The sequence below is a fragment of the Odontesthes bonariensis genome, chromosome 1 (assembly GCF_027942865.1).
Source record: "Odontesthes bonariensis isolate fOdoBon6 chromosome 1, fOdoBon6.hap1, whole genome shotgun sequence".
In the NCBI taxonomy this organism is placed as follows: domain Eukaryota; kingdom Metazoa; phylum Chordata; class Actinopteri; order Atheriniformes; family Atherinopsidae; genus Odontesthes; species Odontesthes bonariensis.
This window is the reverse complement of record NC_134506.1, coordinates 28228983-28251934: the sequence shown is the minus strand read 5'-3', so window position 1 is coordinate 28251934 and position 22952 is coordinate 28228983. Positions and strand designations below refer to the sequence as shown.

Below are 22952 nucleotides of genomic sequence, written 5' to 3'. Positions count from 1 at the left end.
AACAGCAAATGGTTGTGGAAAGTAAAGGAAATACAGACCGAATTCAGTCTCCCCAATTATGTAAATTTGTGCGTTCAGTGCTCAGGACTTTCTAAATGCAGGAAGATAGTTTTTCTACGGATCATACCATGATATTTCAAGTTCTCCTCAACAAAACTTTTAAATTAATAATTTCAGGAGCCTTAAATTTCATACGAGACTGTTCATTGATATAATTTTGATGTATGCATTCATAGTTTAATTTCAGTACTAACACATCAACTGAAGTTTTGTTCCTCCAGCCCCTTATACACCTCCCCTGTCAGCCAGTGGTTTGCTCGTCACTCCAGCTGATCGGCCTAGTGTCCCCCGGTGGCTCTGTCCGTCGTTGGCGGTTGACGGCTCCAACATCGACGTAAACTGTTTCAATTTTACGGAGTCAGGGGCCGCTCGTGTCGGCAAATCGTCCATGTCAAGTCTTAAACTCTGAGGAATATTCGGGCCAGGGTACAGACCGAATACTTGTCAAAGCTCAGTGGGTCTAAACGCAAATACGAGGCCCTCACTGCATCCACGGATTCACCTGCTACACGGAGCGCTTGTGACGGCAGACAGACATGGGTGACACCGGGAGTGAGGGCAGCAAGGCTCCGAGCAACGTCAACGTTCTACCCCCTCGCTGCCCCTGTGGATTCTGGGGGTAAGCCGATAAAACGGTCAAACTTAGAGCTCTCAGACGCTTTCTTTCTCTTAGCCAACAGTTAGCATAGTTGGTAGCCACTAGCATTAGCAGCTCTAACAGGGATGAGCTGCTTTTCTTGTCTTTCCCCCCTCCCCATTGTTTTGTAGCTTTAGCCTGTAGCTAATGCCATCTGGCCTCGGTAACCTTAACCTGGGAAAGAAGACAGCAAGGTAGAGGTGTGGGTTAAGCCCTCCACGTTGAGTGACAGGTGCGATAATGCTCATAAACTGAGCATTGAACGACCAGTTAAGGAAAACAACTTGAATTGCAGTTAAACCACGTTAAGTGTTTGGGTAGAAACAGTTGGCCGAATAACTCTTCAGAGACATGCATGACATAATTGCATAGTCTGGCTCATGTACCGTGACTTTTTGGGACATGTCTGCTCATTTTTGAAATTGTGTCAAATATAAATCTATGTTTCAGTAAGTAGAAAGTCGTAATGACGCCTGAAGTTGAGATATGCAGGATCATATGTTTACTATTTGCATTTGTCGGCTGACTTGACAAAGTTTGTCACCGTGACCACTGCACATATTTTACGACACCGTGCATTGCTGGTGTTTAGAAATTTAATTTAATTGACTTCCTTAATACGCCAAGGGGCCTAATTCACTGCACCTTTCAGGAAATAGTTTGATTATCGGTCCCAGCTCTCCCCACGCTGTGTCTCGGTGAGCTTGGATGGGATGTGTCACAGATACATTTGCAGTGTGAGCCATCGTGTCTCACCAGAGATATTAGTTTCCTTGTGCATAAGCAAAGTTTAGATGGCATGAGACAGTGATGATCCACCTGGTCAGGGTTAATCAGGTGTCCATTTTTCTTCTGGACTGAGCTCACATAGGATCGGTGTCCAACTCTTGAGGAAGTTCTACATGGTCTGGTCTGTCTTTAATCTGTCTCAGCCATGGCGCAGACATTGATTATTTCATTGTCTTTCTTTAATGTACTCGTTTGACCACTTTATGACAAGAAACTTCCTGTTGACATTTTCACTGGAGTTGCATTTTCTTTCCTTATTGTGCTTAATTTTGGCTTTGAGTGTAGAGCATCAATTTTAAGCTTAATCCGACATGTCACTGCAGTTTGTTTCACAGAAACTTCTGTGAAGTCCTTTGTAGAAATCATAATAGAAAGGGGCAGTTACTTTGAGAAATTGCCTCGCAAGTGATTTTTGGTGAATCATCTTATCAATTAAAGTCAAAAGTGCACTTTAACAAAACAGGTGAACAAAGCAGAATTGTATGAAACCAGTTTGAGTGTCGAAGCCACCACTGTGGATTGCCGTAGCACCCAAAGCCTCCCTGTAGCTACCTTAAAAGACGCTGATTAATCTGAAGTGTTTTTGTTTCTTCATGTAGCTTTTAATCTATAATTTACACAGTTTCAAGATCAAGATTTCGATTAGAATTAGAACGTAGAAATCATACGACGGCAGTCATAAATTTGTGTGATGCAGTGTGGTCCAGTATGTCTCGTCCCTGATCGGAGCGCACACTGCCCATCAACTGATTTAAAAAGAGGGCTGGAATAAAATTTTCATTGACTCTCTTTCTCGGCACACATTTATTCTATGACTCTCTTTTTCTTATAATTATGAGAACAATGCTTGTATTGCACTTGGTGTTGTAAAGTAGGTTTGACATGCTTTCTACTTCCTCAGTAGCAGCACGCACAAGACATTAGCCAGTACTCCTGTAGGTAAAACTGGTCTAATAATGGAACTGGTCCAGACTGTAGCAGAAACACTAGTTGTGTATTCAAATTTAGGGTCTTTAGGACTCATCCGAGGATGGGTCTTTTAGAGAACATGAACCGACAAGCTCAACCTGCTTTTTCTCTCCAAATAGGCTAGTATGACCTCCGAGAGTTATGGTCTCTCATTTTGAGCCATTGTTGGAGGAATATGTGTGCCATTTGATCCCCGATGTGGCAGAAGGACATTTTTTTTGTAGGAATGGAAAAAATGAGAATAGGTGGTTATCACCTTGGAACTGTTTTTTTTTAATTTTTTTTTTTATTAATGCTGCAGTCTTGAAACCAAAAGTTTCTTCATCAAGGTTGTTGTGTAGAATCAGGGCACTTGCTGTTCACGTGTCTTTCCTAATGTTTAACTCCCACATTCCTCTTTCTTTGTCAAACTTGTTTGGAGGGACTCGTTCAGGGGCACCGTGTACCGTTTGAACTGGTTGCCTGTGCTTTAAAAGCTATAACTCAGGGAGGCGAAATGTTAAAGATGCATCTGTTACAGAAAAACCTGAGAATTTTTATGAACAAATTTTTTTCATAAAATGAATAAAAGATACACATGCATTGTAAAACAATATGTTTGGAGACCCTTAGAATTTAGTGGTACTGAAATTGACAAACGTCTTTGGGGATGATAAGATCTTTTAAATTCCTTCAAATGATCATGACTGAATGCATCTGGCAGCAACTCTGTTTGCTCAGACTTATTGGATTGACTTTTGCACACAGTACACTGGGAAATATCAAGGAGCTCAGTGCAGATTTGAGATGATGAACTAGATTTCCACATGACAGGAATGTCTTTTAGGACCATTCATAAACGAATATATATATAAAAGAAAAGAATGTTTAAACAAAACAAAAAGACCACAACATTTTTGTACAAGTACAGGTTTGTGGGACTACAACCCTGTAAACTGTAACCATCAGCCGAGAGGAATTTGGTTTAGATGGTCAAAAATAACCTTAGAAACCACACTGAATTAGAAATTGAATGAGCAACAGTGTAAATGTCCACAGGCAAGCAAGTTTTACATTATGATGGTGCGCGAAACACTGTAGCTACTTTTAATCATGATGGCGGTGGTAACATCATGCTATGGGGTTGTTTGATGTCTTTGTAAGGGAGGAGGGCTAATGTAGTAGGGAACGAGTCCCTCCAAACAAGTTTGACAAAGAAAGAGGAATGTGGGAGTTAAACATTAGGAAAGACACGTGAACAGCAAGTGCCCTGATTCTACACAACAACCTTGATGAAGAAACTTTTGGTTTCAAGACTGCAGCATTAATAAAAAAAAAAATTAAAAAAAAACAGTTCCAAGGTGATAACCACCTATTCTCATTTTTTCCATTCCTACAAAAAAAATGTCCTTCTTCAAGTTATCAACTATACAGCTGGATCCAGTTTGAATTTGGGTGCATTTTGGTGATGCAACAGGACAGTTACTCAACACAGATAAAAACTGGTCGTGTAATGGATAAAGCAAGTGAACACAATGCTTTTGGAATGGTGGCCTTTCAAACATCCTGATATGGAAAATATGTAGACTTCATACAATAAATTGTGCCCATGCCAAGTCATCAACTAACATTTATTATTATTCTTTTGGTCGCCAATGCTGTTTAGAATCTTTGTAAATATCCATCCAGACTGCTGCCAGAAGCTCGTTGATGGTCAATTCACAACTTATTAAAATTTTTTTTTTTTTTTTTTTTTTTTTTTACACAAAGATGTATGTTGGACAGTCGTTCTGTTCCTTAAAACGATTAGTCCAAATAAAGAATTGAAAGCCTTATGTGGCCATGATGAGTGTGTACATTTGTTCCTCTGAGAGCAATACGCTCGATTGTTTCCACAGCCGTTTTCACAAGTGAACGCTCGTTCAAAACGCGCTGTTAATTTTATCCAGACTTTTCTGTAGTTGCTGCTCACACAAGCGCTTCGTAGAAAGGAGATTTTCTGCTGGACAAGTTTGTGCAGTCGCTGGTCAAGGGCACCAAGGAACCAGCACAATGCAAAAAGTACAGTGCGGAAAATTTGCTGTGTTTTCTTTACCAAGCCACTAGATTTGTAGGGAGCCTCTTTGGTAACAGTTCATTTAGTTGATACCAATTCCACAAGTATCTAAAAGCAGCTACACTATCGATGAGCCAGTTGAAAGCAACTTACAGGTCACCAGAAAAGAGAACCAAGCAGCACCTGTTGTAAATGCTTTGGAAAATGATCCACATGGTCTACCTTTTAGATGATGCGGACCTTTCTATAGTAAGGGCGGTAAATCTCCGCAGGAAGTAAGGTGCGAATGCTGTGGACAACTGAGTTCTTGTGACCCCCTTTGAGAACATTTCTAGGACATTTCTGGAGTGACGTGCATGTGAAAAAACATCTAGTGATCTTCAAGAATTAATGCGAGGAACTAACATCTTCTTTTCTAATAAAAGTAGTACAGACGTGTCTCTTAGCCTGCTCAGTACGTTGATAAGATTTGAAGTTTGGAGTTAGAAATCGTCTAATTAGGCAAAACTGCTCTCGTCCAAATATGTTTTAAAGCTCTGTTCGTGCTATCACGATCAGAGAATGACGTACTTTTTTAAGCTGCACATCTGATAGACCTTCAATACCGGTCGATTTTCTTTTAAACACACCCAACCTGACTCTTTAGACAGATATTTTTCCTTTTAAACTTAAACCTATTTCCCAGTTTCACTCGTGCACCGTTACACTAAGAGTATTAAGGATGGTTTGTCATTGTGATTTGATCGATATGATTTTGTTTAAAAATAGTTGAAGTTTCATGGGGCACTTTGAAGAGTTAAGAAGAGCTTTCCGTAAAAACATTTTTGTTTTTATGAATTTTTACACAGATGCTTTTGTGAGGACTTTTAAAGTGTTTGTGTCATTTATGACACAAATGACAACGCTATTCTCAGGCAGAATACTCAGGCCGATTATGATGCACCATCCCCTCCAATTGATTACTGGTTACTGGCTTTAGCAGTCCACCTGTTGACATGGATCACACAAACCAGTAAAGTAAGCGTATCTGTCTTTGTAATGCTGCTGTTTGAAAGAGAATCTAAAGGTTACTTCTGTGTCAGCTGGTTGATGGATGTATTTTTGCTTAGTAATCTCTTCAAGATGGATCTAATCAGGACTGCTTCTATGGGAATTCCACGCCCTGAATACTGGTTCATTTCTTGTCTGCTAATTCATATAATAAAAGGAAAAAATGTTCGAACAATTACCATGATTTAAAATAGTATTTAACTTGAAATGCACATCCCTAATGTTTGTATAACGTGTTTTGACTCTACATTTCAACTCAGGGATATTATGACTAGCTAAGTATGCGTGCTAATTTCCGGTGTTCTTGCTTTAGCGTACATCGAATTGAAATTAATAATACTTAAGTGTTCCCCAAAAGAGAGATTATTTTTTTTTTCGTGCAAGTGCTGAACTCTTTTAAGCGTCTGGAGGGGATGCTGTGAGGTGTAACAAGTGCAGCCACGAGGAGGCAGTGACTTTAGAGTCATATCTGGCACGCTGCTGGCTGTGGTCATTTACTGGGTCCTCTCTGAAAAACAATCTGTGAGTGAACGGAGAAAATCTGCTCCAAGTTTTATGAACTCGCAGAAGCCTCATTAGAGGCAGTCTTGAGCTGGAGTTTTGAGGTGAAGCAGAGCATATCTGGATATGCAGGAGAGTTTTGAAGGAGAGCAGTGCATCCGAGTGTGAAAACGATGAATCTGGCCTTTTGAATGTATATAAATAAAAAAAAAAGCTCTTGATTAAAGATGATGAGATACCCCGTATATTTGTTTCTTTTATTTATTGCGCTGGTCATGTTGACAGTATCTTATAGAACCAAGTTCCCTCAACATTTATCACTCATCCAGTCTATCAATCCTTTGTGTCACTCAAACTTAATTTGATTTGAATTTGAATCCATCTTCCCGTCTGTTTAAATGAGATTCTCAGTCACAGCAGTTTGGCAGCAATGAAATGCACAGAGACTTCTGAGACTTCACTCAGGTTAATAAATGTTGGATTGAGTTGGGTTTAGCTGAGTTTCTCTTATTCTTTCATAGCACACCACAACAAAACAACTTGTGATTCTCCAAAAGAGCACTGTGACCGCAGTCTGTGATCCCCCCCTTAATTAGTTTGCGGTTTGATTACCTCTAATTTGTAAGGTTGATAACAGGATATGCCTTGTTTTCCCTACTTCCTGTCTCCTCTATCATAACTTCTGGTTTCCTCCTTTCTCTTTTGTACTCAAGACTGCACGCCGGCTGACTGGCAGACAGCCCTAGGGTTGACTGGCAGACAGCCCTAGGGTTGACTGCAGCTGACCCTACATTTAGAAACAGGGACAGAGGTGTGCAACGAAGTGCCCAAAATAAATAGAATGTGACTGATAGCAGTGACCGTCACGCTCGATGCACAGAGACAGAGAGGATGGGGTCTGGAGAGGAAACGAGAGGAGCCTTCTCAGAGGAAAGCCATCTATTGTGAAAGAGCTGTGCCAGTGATTAACTCCATAAAAATACCTGTTTTACCTCAAAGCTCTATTTCCATCCTCGGGATGGTAGAAGTACAGTACGAAGGACTCAACAAAACTAACAAAGCTTTTATAGTTGCTAAACGGGGCGAGTTAATGAGGTTTTCATTCGACATTTGTTGCTAAAGCAATAATAGGACTTTTTAAGCGGTTGTAGTGTCAGCTGTGTGCACTACCGACACACAGCTTAGTTGTGCCATCTTGCTTCACCTCACCGATTCCTTGGAGGCCACTGATGTTTTCCTAACTGCATTGGGATTGGAACAGCGCCGTTTTTGCAAATCTCGACTCAGATTTAATGTTGCTATGGGTGCTCAAGAAATAATCTGTGGGTCCTGAAGGGACATCAGCTCAGGCAAGTCTCAACCACAATGATGTGGAGAGGAAGATTAAAGTAGGGCTTTATAAAGCCCAAAGAAAAGCAGGTTAAGTCTCATTTCTGGACTCATCTGAAAGCATGCAAGCTGTTGTGGGGATGGTCAACATGCTTACAGTGGACATTAAAGGCCAGTAATTCAGCTTGAATGACAGAAAACAGTACGTCAGAAGGCTCTACGGTACGGTAAAAGACTGATATCCATCAACCACAACATTAAAACTTAACCCCTAGTATTGTCTAGATCCCCCTAGCTCTGTCACAGCATAGGATATCTGGTGTGGTGTTTTGTACTGGGATAATTGGGTCTGATGAAGTTTTAGCTGGGAAGTCTTTGAATTGGACTTGTTCAGGAGCGTCTTGTAGATGCTCGGGAGTTTTGAGTCTGGGCTCCTTCTTGTGTTCCTCTAGCTGTTCGTGGGAAGATTCTGCTATGGGAGTTGCAAATCAAGCTGACAGGGCCCAAGCTAAGTGGAACGTTGCACTGTAAAGACGCCAATGTTTTTTTTTTTTTTTTTTGCTGCAACCGACAATCACTGAGCAGCAAACAACAAAAGCCCTTTTTAGCTCAGTTTAAAGCCACATGAAGTTGTTTTTGACAGCAAGGGGCCAAAAAAAGAAAAAAATTTGTTTTGGACAACATTTATTTATATAGGTCTCGTATACAAGTCCCATATTTAGATTTTTTTTTTCTGTTTGGTTTCCTCCTGGTAAATCAATATTTGAGAACCATAACTCAATCTCTGGTTCGTAGCAAATGTGTAAAAGTTAAATTTTTTTTACTGATTCCCACCAGCGAAAGGCACTTGCATATTCTTGCATCCCATTTGTTCATATTCAAACTCTCATACAAGCTACGTGAATAACAGACTTCTCTCCGCTCTCCCCAGGTCGAGCAAAACTATGAATCTCTGCTCAAAGTGTTTTGCAGGTAAGTCGCCCTAATGTTGTATACAGTTCATGTACCGTTCCTAAATGAGTATCAAAGTTTCTTCAGGGTGCTTGCGCAAGTCTTGAAAGTCTTAATAAGTATGGAATTTTGAAGCACTGTTTTCCAGACCTTAAAAAGTCTTGAATTTTGCGTGAAAGTCTTAATAAAGTATGGAAATTAAATGTATGGTAGAATTTTACAGTATGCTCAAAGGCATTGTGAAATGAGAAATAGGAAGGTAGGCTATAAAACTATAATTTTAATAACTGGTCACGTACTGTATTAGCCTAATGGGATGAGATGTGAGTGAAGAGACTGAATTCTACATACAATCATCCATCCACTTGTGATTTTCATGTTTTGAAACGTTTTCATCAGTAAAAGCATAATTTACTGTGAATAATGCATTTGTTCATTGAATACTAGCCTATAAAAATGAACATTTCTAATAAACACAGTTGGTACAATCTCACCCAATGAAGTAGGCAGTAGGCACACAAGTTACAAGTACATAAATTTAAGGTCTTGGGGGAAAAAAAGTATCAGTTTTAAAAAAGTCTGGAAAAGGTCTGGAATTTTAATTTGGAAAAAGAGCAAGCACCCTGTTCTTACATTCACTTGCATTTATTTCTTTATTTCTTTTTTATCCAAGCCAGGGGAAGTTCTTCTAAAGAGATGTTTCTTTTTCTTTTTAATATGCATTATATGTAGCAGAGTTGAGAGAAAGTATGGAATAGTTGTGAGGAATTTTTACATCAGACGGTCGTTGTGGCAACATGATCATTTCGGAGCAAACAGTGAAATCTGAGTCCAAGGTAAATCAACTTTCTATGGGTGATCAGAAGTTGCAATAATAAAAAATGAAGTTAGTCACCAAAAGTACAGACTAAGTAACCTTGATCAAGTTTATGAATACATAATAGTTATTGCATACAGACAAGAGGCAGAGCATCTTCGTAATGATTCATTCCTATAATAATTAAAATAATGAAAATGCAATGATTCATTCCAGTTGGCTTCTCAGTCGGCTCTGTAAAAGTTCCAGAAACTGAACTGCATACCGTAATTTAAAGTCTCCATAAACAGCTGCCGCAGTGATATTTGTGACAACACATTTACAGATGTTCTTTCAAACCCAAACCTGTGGAGCAGCACCCTTCTTTAACAAGCCCAGTGTGTTCTGACTGGACAGAGTCAGCTCTGTTGAAATGTTCATTTGAAACAAAAGTGTTTCCTTGGCTCTAAGATCCATACACACCCCCAGGCGCAGGAGAAGTCATTGAAACTGAAGTAGTCTTCAAGGAAATGACAAAGTCCCTATTATCAGTAAGAATACCAACAAGCTGACTATTTATGTCTCTCTTGTGTTGTATAATGAGTGGCAGATCATAAGCATTTAAAAATATATATATTTTTGAGTAGTTTAGTCCTGAAAATAAGCGCTTCAAATCACTCAGTTTTTACTTTGAAATAGGGCTGTCCCAACTGAAACTTGATTTCCACCAACAGTCACAGTAACTTAAAATGGATATATTTGGGGTTTTCCGCACAAAGACTGGCTGCATGCAACACTTTAGACTCCACAGTATGCACACAGACACCGACGCACACAAATGTTACATCAGCTCTTTCCCTCTTACGCATAAAATCGATACACGATCATGCAGGGAGGATAGCTTGTTTGATCACACTGTTGCCAATTAGATTTGCTGACCTTGAGGCATTTTTCAGATCCTTTTAGCATTGTTTTTTTTTCTTTTCAAGGAAGTACTTACCAAAAGATGTAGCAACAACAATAAATCCCTTTCTGTGTAGGAGAGTACATTTCTGCCCCGCCCGCTCGAAGAACAACGAAGGAGATATTGTATCAGCGCATTACATCATGATCATACCTGCGAGCTGCAGTTAATTCAATGAACAAGGAGCCAGACGACAGCTTGAGAAGGACACGAACCTGAGCGAGAGAGACGGAGGAAAATGAATCCTCTAATCTAATCACAATAGCAAAAAATCTAAAAAGTATTTGCAGTTATGTAATTGCGAGGTATCAGCACCTTCCCCCGCCCCAAAATTAACCAACCGGTGAACATTTGTCCCACTAAGGCTCGTATTTTCTGCTAACGCTTAATGAACTATCTGGAGCAAGCCTACTTTGAAGGCAGCCTCTTCCACGTTTAATTTTCATTGCACAATTTGTTTGATGGAACAAGCCGATGCTTCGTTGCTCTCATGTCTCTTTTCAGTTCAGCGATAACTCAAGCACGGCAATGTTTAGAAAAAACGCAGCCCATTAAAGAACAAGCTTACAAGCCAGCACACCTTTGCATGATCATAAGCAGGGGAATGAAGTTAGGCAGTAGCCCATTTAAAAACTGCATTTTCTCTCCGTCCTTAAATATACCGGTAGCCTGTATCTGACTTGAACTTGTCTTCTTTACATCTGTCGCCTGACGATAAAGACGCAGTTAATGTTTTCACTGCCTTTTTTCCATCAGTGAGGCAAGATGTCACTGTTAAATGGGACTCTGTGGGACTCTTAGACTGATGTCACAGTGCTCTTTTGGAGAATCACAAGTTGTTTTGTTGGGGTGTGCTAAAGCTAAAATCTTCACATAAATTTCTGAGAATTATCTGCTTTTCTGGTGGCCCCCCGTTTCGAATAGCTTTTAGATTCAGCTCACCTGTCCGGAGAGCTTCTGAATTTCCAAACCGAGAGCACTCTGGCTTCTGTTTATTGCAGGCAAGACACCGACTTCTCATAAGTACATCGCACAAAATAACCTCTCACTCAATAAGAATATCTCTTTAATAACATTTTTCTCATGCTTGCACCCTCCACCATTTACATACAAGTTTAATTTCATTCCTTTTTTGGTTCAGTTTCTTTGAAAATGGCTCAGGTTTGTCAATTCAGGACTAATGGGATGAAATTAGACTGTGTTGCTTCAGATAGGGGATTTTTTTTTTTTTTCAATTAGTGCAAGTGTCTGCATATTGGTCCCAGTATGAGGCTTTGATGTTGGGCATCACAGAACTAATTGTCTCCAGAATATTTAGTTCCCTCAAACACAGGCGAAGTGACAAAGTCAGTGCCAGACATATGAGGAGAAAGAAATATCCATTTACATACGATTTTTCATCTAAAGACATATCGCCATGCCACACATACATGACAACCTGGCCTTGTTAACTGTCGGCCCATAGCCCAAAGAGGATGGAATATGTACACCGATGCAAAAAGAACTTCACCGTGTCCCTTTTTTTTCTTAGACGTTAAGAAGAAACAGCCAAATGACGATTGCGCCCCAAAGGCCTCTTCAAGCACCAGCAGCAGTCAAACGGACATCTTCTGTGATGAAACAAACGGCAGCATTAGTCAGTCACCCACGGTGTCCAACACCTCAGAAGACCCTTTGCCAGGAGAAACTGGAGAGGCATCTATTCCAGCTCAGGATGGTAAGGCTGCAGTTATATCAATGAGTTCTTTCTTTGGACCGGTGGTGAGTGCACTTGAAAAGTACTGTTAAACCTATACAGTATGGTGTGCTTGGTTGATAAATAATTGCCTTGTACGTTAAAGTTAGTATAGCTGCAAAATCAGAAGTGAATTTTGATGCAGACCCTTTAATGGACTAGTCCAGGAGGTTGTAGCTTTTAGTGGGCAGCATCTCTTTGTAGAAGACTGCTCGCTGAAAGAGCAGCAGCTGCCCTGCTCCTGCCCCAGCTATATCTGTCCTCATGGCACACATAGAGGGAATGATAGGAAAGGATATCTACTCGGAAGGATGGGCTGGAAGAGGACACCTGCAATTGTGAGGGCATCCGTCATCGCTGAACAGTGACAAGGTTATTTGTGGAGGCCGGTTCAGCGCCGGACAAAAAATAGCGGCTACTAAATTGATGTGCAGAGCTGTTGAAAAATTCCCACACTAACCTTGTCCACTGTAAGAATTGCAGATATTTTAATATAAACTGAATGATGGCATGTGTTTATTTTTAGATAAAATGCCCCCTAAAATAGTCTTACTATTGCACAGAGCATTGCTTGGCCAACAAGACTGATGCTTGAATATGTTAATGGCACATGTCTTACTGTCACTTTTATGGACTTGGAATACGTTTATTGAAAAAGTAAAACGTGTTCACTTGGCTTATGTGGATTTTTAGTGTTGACCACTTTTAACCTAATCCATCATAGTTTTGGGTGGGGGAAGAAGAAAATGAGCTCACAGCATAATACAGGATTCCACGCAGGCTTGTCACGGTCTTTTCATCCTGCTACTGCATGGAAAATGGTATCACAGTATCCGGGCAACCGTGAGCAGGGTCTCCAGCAGCCTTTGTTTTCAGGCTCTCGTGATTTTAAACTCAGGGTAACCTCACAAGTGCCCCCATCTGCTAGTCTGTTTCAATTCATTACATTTTTTTGACACAGCTAAATGGCTTCTGTAATTTGCCTCTTTAAACAATTTGCAATAGTCTCTTTTAATTGTAATTTGTTTGTGGCTGAATTACTGTTTCACTTGTCGTTATGATGAAGTCTAAAGAGAACGAAACTCACGTCATGTCATCTCTGCTCTGCTCTCTTTCCCTTGCTTTTCGTCACTTAATCTCTTCTTCAGGAGTATCCAGCAAATGCACAGTCTTGGGTTCACTCTCCACTCCCACAAAACGTTCATTTGAGTCAGGTATGCCTCAGTTCTACCAGCAGTAAACATGACTATGTTTTGCAGTTCATGCTTGTTATTCCTACCTATGCAGCTTAGACTGAAGCACCCAACATGGTTTGTATTAATTCTTGTTCAAGAAGAAATGGCAATGTGACAGATACTGGGAACGCAACAGAACATTTCTGCAAGAGGTTCAAAATTCTGAACATGCATGTGCACGCTTGCACACAACTTAAGACAGCTGTAGAGTAGGTGGGCAAGATGATTCAAATGTATGTGAACATGTGATACCTTGTGCAATTGAGTTGGATCACGGTCTAATATGTATGCAAACTCATTATTATTAAACTCACCTGAATTTATGTCTCATTTTAAGCCTCTTTAAAGGGAAAGTCTCTATTTTTGTTGAAAATCTGGATTTGCTTAATCTTTAACTAGTTTATTACTTGGCACAACTTATTGCACATTACACAATTAAAGATGTATTCTTTTCGTAGGACAAGCGCCACGTGTTCAAGTGTAAGTTGCTGACTGAACAAGACGCGGGCGAAAAAAGAGGACATTTTTTCTACAACATGAAATGTACAGATTCACGTGCTCACATACATAGGAGGGGGGATCGATGAGGCAGGCTCGTGGAGGGCACATCTGACTTCTCAGTTTGGCCTAGTTCTCAGAGATTTATTGAGCGCTGATCTGCATTTTGGCCGGGCCGGGGAGAAGTCTGGAGGATTGATGAGAAAAGCTGAGTTGAAATTTCAGCCGACGAGCGCAAACTCGCTACAGGCTCCTACTGTTCCTGATGCAGGGCCTCGCGTAATGTAATGCAATGCAGATGACCTATTGTTTTTTCTTACAAATTCAACACAAAGTTGTTGGCCTGTGCGCCATCATCTGATCCCCCTCGTGCAGACTGAACTAATATCCCATTAATAAGTTATATACATTGGAGGTCAGATGTTTTCTCTCAAAATTGTACTCAGATCTCCAGATCTGGAGATTGCTGGTCGCATTATTATGTGTTTATGGGAAGAACACAAGGTGGTGGTTTTGGTTGCAAGTATACTGCAAGTATAGCTGAATAATTTAAAACCATTTTGGAAGGTTAATTAGCCTTTGCATGCTTTTATATCTGTAACAGAAAACTGATTAATTTCAAGTTGCTGTTACGCAGCTGTTCATTTTAATTTCCTTTAAATTACCTTTTGTTGATTAGTAGAGTAAAGCCAGATTGGATGGGGATCTGTAACTGCATTATGTAGACTGGTTCAGTTCAAACAGAAACAGAATACAAATGCAGAATACCCATAGTTAAGCCATTAAAAAGTTCTCATAGCTTTTTGTGAAAGCTTGTTTAATGAGGCTCCAGACTTGCACTGCATTAACAGTGTATCCAGACACCTGCTTGAGTGAAATATGTTAAATCTGACCAAGAACTGATGGAGATGTGGTTATTAAGCACAGGTTGTGGTTGCATGTACATATGTGCCTCCAGCCTCAGAGTTGGAAAGGGATGCTTCACCTGAGAAACGAGCAAGAGTGGGCGAAGTCCCCGACAATGAGGAGTCATCATCATCATCTTCGGCCACGTCACCATCGCCATCTTCTCGCAACGCCCCTAAACAGCCGAGCCGCAAACGTTGCCACCGCTGCCAAACCAAACTGGAGCTGGTACAGCAAGAGCTGGGTTCCTGTCGCTGTGGTATGACCCTTCTCTGAACATTAAAGCACACACGCCATATGATCCATGGAGAGAAACGCTCATATGCAAACCAAATCTCATATCAGAGTAAATATACTAAGTATACACAATCCCGTATTGGCTCATAAATCACTTTTGCTGTGATAATGGCTTTATGGCAACACGAGTACATTTATGTGGACACGATCGTAAGTTTCATTACTGAATTGTACATCCCACGCAGAGAAATGCTTCTAATACCTAGATATTTGTTTGTGTGTTGAAATGTCTGACCAGAGTGCTTTTGTTAGCCTAGGGGGACCATTCCAGAAAGCCTGAATGTTTCTCATTGCATATAAAACATGGGCCAATTACCACAAACACTAATGGAATTTGAACCAATACTTGGCTTACTAATCAACTTGTTTGCATACAAATTAAAGTACTTAAAAAGTCACAGCTCTTCACTACTTAAAGACCAATCAGCTTAAACCAACGCAATATTGCCTAAATTGGAAATTGACTTCTTTTTTTCCCCACCAGACACCACTTAACGGCATGGGCCATCCATTCTTAATAGTCTAATGTGCTCGCTGAAAAAAAAAAAAATGCTTTTCACGAACCAAAGGGGGAAATGGCAGCAATTATAGTGATTTCTGACTATTGCTGTAATTGTAAATTATTTTGGTAATGGTCCTGCAGAATGTTCCATGTTGTGTAAGCCAAGAAGATGTGATAATTAGGTGAGAGCTTGAATGCTTCTCAGATTGTAAATGGGGAAGAAAAGGCAGCTCCAACAGAGAACCTGATCCAGTCTTTCCACACTCAGCAAACATCTGCTGTCAACACACTGCCTATAATATTAATCTTTGCAGGTATTAGTTTTACACGCCGCTGGGTCACTGAGATTACAGCCACTAATTAAGTAATTTCTTTTCATGTGGACCATATTTAACGATCTCTAAAATACCAATTACAACTTATCACCTTTTCTTTTTTTTCAAGCCTCACTCAGTGAATGGTGACCGTGTTCAGCTGCGTGACCTAATTTTATATTGTTGTTGGCTGACAAAATGTGAAAAGAGGCTGTGGTTTCAGCACATAACGACATTGGCTTCAGTCTATTTGCCCTTGCTACTATGGTGCATCTTCACCAGCAGCAGAGATGGTGAAAACTAGCAAAAATAAGTAGCCTATTACTTTAAAGAAAAGTCCTTTCTGTAAGAGCTGGTGACTTAGCACTCCTGCCAATATTACTCTGAGATGAAAGTCTTCATCCACTGCATTCGTAACTGTGACGGGTTGGTTGCACATATGGGAGTTGGGTTGCCTTTTGGTTTGAAGGTGTATGGAAGGGCATTTGCCGCATTCTTTGTCTTTTGTGGACACGAGCAGAGGTTGTAAGACATGGGCTTGAACGAAGCTGGAACAAGACACATTTTCTAGGAACAGGAGCATACGTCTATCCGGTTTTGTAAAAACGTGTTGGAGCAGAATAAAAAAAACAAAACAAAAAAAAAAATGGGGTCCTTACCAGGTCATAGAATTAAATAAATACAGTGCACAGTGAAAATGAGTACACCCCTGTTGAAAAGTAACATTTTGAACAATATTTTAATACACACACAAGTTATTCCCAAAACGTGCATAGAGTAAGTTTAATACAACATCTGTTCAGCTTACAACAGAAAAGAAAGGTCAATAATATAACTTAAATGACATATTTGTCCATTTTTGTGAAATTATGCTGGTGCAAAAGTGAGTACACCCCTATGTTAAACTCCCTGAGAATGGGCCGTGTTGGCCCGAAATGTCATGAAATGAAAAGGCATTAAAAGGGAGGTCATCGTTGTGCGTTTCATCCTTGCCTTACATTGAAATTTTACATTTTGAGTCTGCACCAGGCTAAAAGAGACGTGTGTGAGATTTGACTGAAATCCTATGGAGAGTATCATGATCTGCTTCAGTAGTCACAGTACATGTTGACAAGCATGTTTCTTTTGGTGAAATTCAGCTTCCTACTGTTGATGGCATCCATACATCCATCCATCCATCATTGTCTCATCAGAGACAAACAAACTAAGGATATGGATTGCTGGAACCATGTCCTGTGATCTGATGACACCAAGATGAACAAATTTGCTTTCGATGGTGTCAAGCCTGTGTGGTGGTAAAAAGTGATTTGTACAAAGAAAAGTGCCCCATGCTTAAAGTCAAGCATAGTAGTGTGAGTGACATGGTTTGGGGCTGTATGGATGCCATCATCATTTAAGTTATATTATTGACCTTTCTTTTCTGTTGTAAGCTGAACAGATGTTGTATTAAACTTACTCTATGCACGTTTTGGGAATAACTTGTGTGTGTATTAAAATATTGTTCAAAATGTTACTTTTCAACAGGGGTGTACTCATTTTCACTGTGCACTGTACATCCTCGGCTGAACAACAACACATGGCATATGACCTTGTCTCGTCTCGTTATTCTTTTAACAACAACAAAGCCGAAATGCTGAAGCACCATGTTATTACAAAATACAGCAGCAGAATTCCTCGTGCAACAATGTGAGACATTGATAATGTCATAAAAAGTAATGACTTCAGTTTGTGGCTGCTGAAGGTGGTTTTGCAAGCTATTGAGTTGTGGGGTTTCACTTAGCTTTTCAAAATTCTGCCTCTTGGCTAAGTTTTTGTCAAATGCAATATGGTGCTATGTATAATGGAATGTGTAGTTACATGTGGTTGTATTATGTGCTTTTTTTTCCCCTTACACTTTTCCCTGTTTTTCCCCTTAAATACATGTCAAAGACAGCCTGCCTTTAATGTAATGTTTGAAAAAGTGAGACTCACTTTAGACACGTGTATGTTATTATATTAGTCATTAATTAAATCACTGAATATCTTCCAAGCTCGCTAATGTTTTGAGCAGTTTGCTTAGATATTCTGTTCAGTGTTGCTCCCATACGCTCCATTCTTGTGTGCAGTGACTGTACAGGTTTTAATTGCACAGCAACAAGATGTCAAACACAGCTTTTAATCATGACTTATTGATTGCCAGCAGTGTTATTATGTGCATTAGTGAATTAATTTAAGATGACAAGAGCTAACGAGCGCCTCTGAGCTTATCAAGTCTTGTGCGGTGTCAAGTCATATGGTGAAAGTGTGACAGAGGAGACAGAAAAGACGCAATGCCTTCTATGGTAGAAAGGGCTTTACAGAGCCATGACATCAAGTAGGACACATGCTCTGCTTTTGGTCATGAAAATGTTTGATTGAAATTTGTTGGCATCTAAAGAATTCGCCACTCATAGCGTTTCTTACATTTAGGAATGAATGATGTTTTATGTAAGTATGAACTCATTAAATGTATCATTCTCTATCTCTTATACCCACAACCCCCACACCCACCTTCCAGGGTATGTTTTCTGCATGCTCCACCGTCTTCCAGAGCAACATGAGTGTCCCTTTGACCACCTGGGCCGCGGGCGTCAGGAGGCCATCCTCAAGATGGTCAAGCTCGACCGCAAGGTGGGCCGCTCATGCCAACGCATCGGGGAGGAGTGCTCATGAGCAGCCCTTCCCCCGGAGAAGCATCTGCGCTCAGGCGGTGTCTCAGCACTAAATGGGATAAGATTTTCCTCTTCTTTCACTTAGTTTTTCAGGGTTTTTACAGGTTTTTTGGATACAGACCATCCCCTCCTTTTTAAATTAAGCTTTTTTTTTTTTTTTTTTTTTTTTTTTTTTCCAAATTCCATCATAACCAACGTCTTGTTTGTTTGTTTCCTGCTTCTGTTGGCTTGATCGTATCCCTGCTGCTAGGATGCCTTTTGGAAAAAGCGAATACAATAAAGACAGAACAATCGAGGGCAAAGGAAATATGATTTCTTCCCTTTCTTACAAGCTCTTGACTACATAAGTATGAATGGCATAAGAGTGAGTTCAGAGATGGCAAGAGGAAATGCAATGCTTTATACAAATGTTTGGCTTGGAAGTGGGACTGCAGCCTTTACCTCAGAAAAAAATGAAAGCAGAAGACAGATTGAGGTGGAGGAGGAGAATGGGGAGAAAGAAATGGTCATCCTTCTTGTACACGTTGGCTTTGGTGCTGTTTATAGACTGTGCTCTTTACCTCAAAATCAGACCAGAGCTGCTTTGTACTCTGCGCCAAGTATGGACATTCTGAGGCAAGAGAGCCAGTTAGCCTCGATTTAAGTCATGTCTTACTTCCTGGCCATTCACCACTTTTAATCCTAAACCCTTAGAAAGACAAACACCTGCTCAATCACCCACCTCAGGATACTGAAGCTCAACCTGCCCTGGTCCTCCCACCAACTTGCATTCTTTTCCTCTGTTCTATAAAAAATGTACTGCATTGTTTTAAGACTGTTGTGAAAATCTCTCGGACACTGTGACAGTAAAGGTGTCTGGTTACTCAAAATCCATATTCGGAACTTGCAGCGTGTGCTGGACTCGGACACGTTATTGGAGGTGGGGGCTGTAAACTGGTTGTCCTCGGGTCGCCCCGCTGACCCGCTGTCGGTATCGAGAAGTGACTGATGACGATTTCATTTGTTGAGGATTTTCTTTGTCTTCCTTTTCCTGTCCGTCTTGATCCCCTTACCATTTTCAAACTCTCCGCATTTAGACATTTCCTCGTCAGTCTTTATCAAGAAGTGTGTGGCTGTGCATTGGGTGTAAAGACATTTTTGAAAGACAAACTTACAGGACATGAGGGACAAAGTGTGCTAATGAAAAACGACTGGACCTGCAATGTCTACATTGTCACACATTACTATACTTTTGCAAATACACCTGAATCTCTTGTGCAGTTTGAATATGCCCAGCTGTTGTTCATAAACCGGTAAAATCAGACTTTGTTGTGCACTTGTTGAGTGTGTTCTAAAGCTGGGTCCCGTTTTGGATTGTGATGGCTGTTCAGATTTCAAGTCTAATGTTTTAGGGTTTCACTGCTGTAAATTTTTGGTGCCAGCTTTGAAGCGAGATGTCTTTGGCTTTAAGTCCTTTTACCAATACTTTAATATCCCTTACTACGTGTTTTGAATTTCAGCTAACATGATGAGATCATGTGCATCTTTCTCATTCCTTTCACTTCAGTTTTCTCATCTCTCCCCGTATTTCATTGCTCTGCTTCAACTTAATTCAGCAAGTCTGCTTCCATCATTCCCCCTTCCTTGTTTTGCTGTAGACGAGGAATGAGGCTGTGGTGAGCAGAGTGCTTAAAGTTAAGATTAGCAAATATTTACCCTTCAGGTGTTTTTCTTGTTGGACGGTGGAAAGAATGAAGAGAACATATGTATTGGATGACTCTTGTGTATCTTAAAGAAAACCTTGTTTAACCTCTTACATTTTAGAGATACTTACACTTAAGTGTTGAGCTTTTTGGTTGTAATGTGGTTATAAAAAATGGGGGGAAATGAATGTGGAAGATTTTTGTTTTCGTTTGCTTTACTTTCTGCTTCCTCTTTCCAACTTTTTTTTTTTTTTCTTTTACTGAGAAAGAATAAACGCAATTAGACAAAACTAATGGAGATCTCTGGTGTACTTGCGTGATAATTGACAAGATGGATTCCTTTGTTTAGTTTGACTGTTTTATCGTGATTTTCCATTTATTTGAAGCAGATTTTTGCAGTCTTACTACAAGGGTTCATTTGGCACTGACTTAAGAACACTTTGCATCATATGCTTCTAATGTATGCATGTGTGAGGTAAGTGTTGGATAAACTTCCTTCCAACATGTTGGCTCGCTTGCATGTCCTAACGTCCTACCAGTTTTTACTGTGATGTAAGCGTCTGTTTACTGCTCACAGAGGACTGCTATAAAGTTACTCTCATTTACTTGGCAAATCTGTTTGTGTGCATACTTATATGTGAACATCCATGCTTGCTAATGTAGACTAAAGAGGCTTCTGGTGACGGCAGTAATTCTCATAGGTCGGCTGCACTAATTACTGCGGAAAGGGAAGATGTGCAGCGGTGATCAAAAGGCATCTTAATAGTTGGAGTTGGTCACCTGCCAGTGTGATCTCTTTTCCTCTTCTTCACCCAAATCAAGCCAAAACTAAGAGCATCTTAATGTGAAACAGTTTGGTGATGTTTCCTCTCTGTTGAGGTCATCTGAAACTTCAAACAACACCGCTGGATGAAAGACAGCAATTACATCCCTTGAAATTCGCGCTTTGTGTCTTTCTGTCCAATGCTTTAAATCGGCTCCCGCTACTGCTAACTCTACTGACATGCACACTCATGCTTTTGTTTTTTATGGTCTTTTGTGTCCTTGTAAGGCTTTTTAAAGTTTTTTTTTTTTGGTCTACACTTCTGTTGGTGTTTTAAGTCGTCCCTATTACTTTTTGACATCCTGGCTGAAGAACTGTGCCAGGATTGGGAGGCAACAGGAAGCATGAGTTCTGTGTTTGCTGAAGACTCCCTGGTGTTAGAGGTATTTGGGACATAAAGTTTTGTGGCTGATGGTAAGTAATCTTCTTACAGCTTAACAGACAAGGAAGCCGGCCATTCTCATCTTTGTTTGGCTGCCATCAGCTATAAATATGCCATCCATGTGTTGAATATCGCCCTTTTTAAATGCTTTATATCAGGCTTTTCTCTCGTCTTCTATCACTTTCTCTGAAAATAACTTCTATTTTACTGCATAGGCGAGGAAATTGTCTGTACTTAAAATCAGGCACCTGTTTGAATCAGCAGAGGGAATTAAAAATCTTATGTGCACAGTGAATGCAATTGTAGGCAACAATGTTTCAAAGCGAGGCACAGAATCACTTTCTCTGTCTGATGCATCACAGGCTTTATGTTACACAACACAATGATGTGTCTTTTATTTGTCTTATTAAATTTGATGGGCACTCAGCCGTGTGAAAGCATGTATGTAATTACATCAGATGCATTACATCCACTTAAGCAAAGAGGATGTTCCTTATTTGATATGCACATAAAGGACAGAGGTAGACAACGGACGTCAGATGTGTCAGATAGTGAAGCATAAGTGCTTAAAAAGATGATTGAAATTTGAAAGGGAATGTATGTTCTCGAGAGAACAAATTAAACGCCAAGTAAAGCAAATTCAGAGATTGCACAGGAACACGGTGCATGTGTTTGACAACAGTGGCTCGAAACACGTTTAAAGACAAAAAGTATGTTGTATTGAACTGGTACGGAGTTTGAGTTTGTCATCAATTCTTCTCCTCAGGATTATCTTTTTTGGAAAACGGGGTATCCATGACGCAGTGAATGACACCCTGATTTAATTCGAGCAAAAGCTGACTACCTGTCGCACTGTAATGTCATAAATAAGCTGACTACAGTGCTTTTGTATTAAACTAGCCCAACAATGCCATCTAGTTGTCAAGTCTCTGCCAACTAGCTAGCTATTTTGAGTCCTCACAAAAATGCGTCGTCTTTGAGAATGGTTCTAAAAGAGAATGGGAAGGTAGGTCATGCTGTGTTGTATGCTAAGCTTATACTAATACTAAGGTCTTAAAGAGAAATAAAAAAGGAAAAAGAAGATAGACCTTACCAGGAGCAAGTCATTCACAGTACTCAATGCAAGATGTGCTAATTAACAAATGTCGGAATCTGATCTCTCACACAATCCAACCCCTGCTTTTTTAAGTAATCTATCAAACAAATTGAGGTACTTCCAAATATATTAGGGGATGTGTCATTTTTATAGTTTTTATAGTGTTGCGGATCTTATGAGTCCCTATATAGATGATAAAGATGTGGTTTTATACTCATGAGAATTTGAAATGGACTCAAGATACGAGTTTAGAGGTTGATCCTACAGTTTGAGCATAGAAACACTATCTGGAGTTAGACTTCAGGGTCTACTCATACAAAAGACAAGAGAAACAATATGGAGACCAAACAAAGCTATACATGATGTCAACTTTGCTTCATCTTCCTTTTTTCTTGTGTGACTGAACATGAAGGCAGTTTGAAAAAAATCAAAAGTTGTAAACTTTTACAGTTGTGATGGCCATGTCTTTGTGTTACTCGTTGAGTCTTTGCATAATGTTGTAATGAATCCACAGTGAATCACCAACACCTCCAGCTTCCTGCTTTTGTTTTTTTTTTTTTTTTTCTTTTCTGGCCTGCAGCTTTAAAGTGTTTTATTTATTTTTCTTTTTTTAAGCTCACCCGCTCATCAAAGCTGTTTCCAGGTGCACCTGTGTTTAGGGTCAAGCTCTGACTAAGAAGGCTTGCAGCACAACTGAACACTTAGCTGCTA

General features: G+C 40.0%; 1 protein-coding gene across 1 annotated transcript; it reads left to right on the top strand.

Moving 5' to 3' along the window:
- The first annotated feature begins 311 nt into the window (after positions 1–311).
- Positions 312–20238, top strand: LOC142378418 (AN1-type zinc finger protein 3 homolog). The gene is made up of 6 exons (XM_075462900.1): positions 312–679; positions 8302–8342; positions 11613–11798; positions 12965–13030; positions 14508–14714; positions 18105–20238. The coding sequence occupies exons 1-6, from the start codon at positions 597–599 to the stop codon at positions 18257–18259; spliced, it is 738 nt and encodes a 245-aa protein (XP_075319015.1). The 5' UTR covers positions 312–596; the 3' UTR covers positions 18260–20238.
- The last annotated feature ends 2714 nt before the right edge of the window (positions 20239–22952 follow it).

Bases quoted from the DNA above. Each gene is read 5' to 3' on its own strand.
- LOC142378418 (XM_075462900.1), top strand. From the start codon at position 597: ATGGGTGACACCGGGAGTGAGGGCAGCAAGGCTCCGAGCAACGTCAAC. The intron at 8,343-11,612 runs GTAAGTCGCCCT...TTTTTTTCTTAG, and splicing joins CTGCTCAAAGTGTTTTGCAG to ACGTTAAGAAGAAACAGCCA. The intron at 14,715-18,104 runs GTATGACCCTTC...CCCACCTTCCAG, and splicing joins GCTGGGTTCCTGTCGCTGTG to GGTATGTTTTCTGCATGCTC.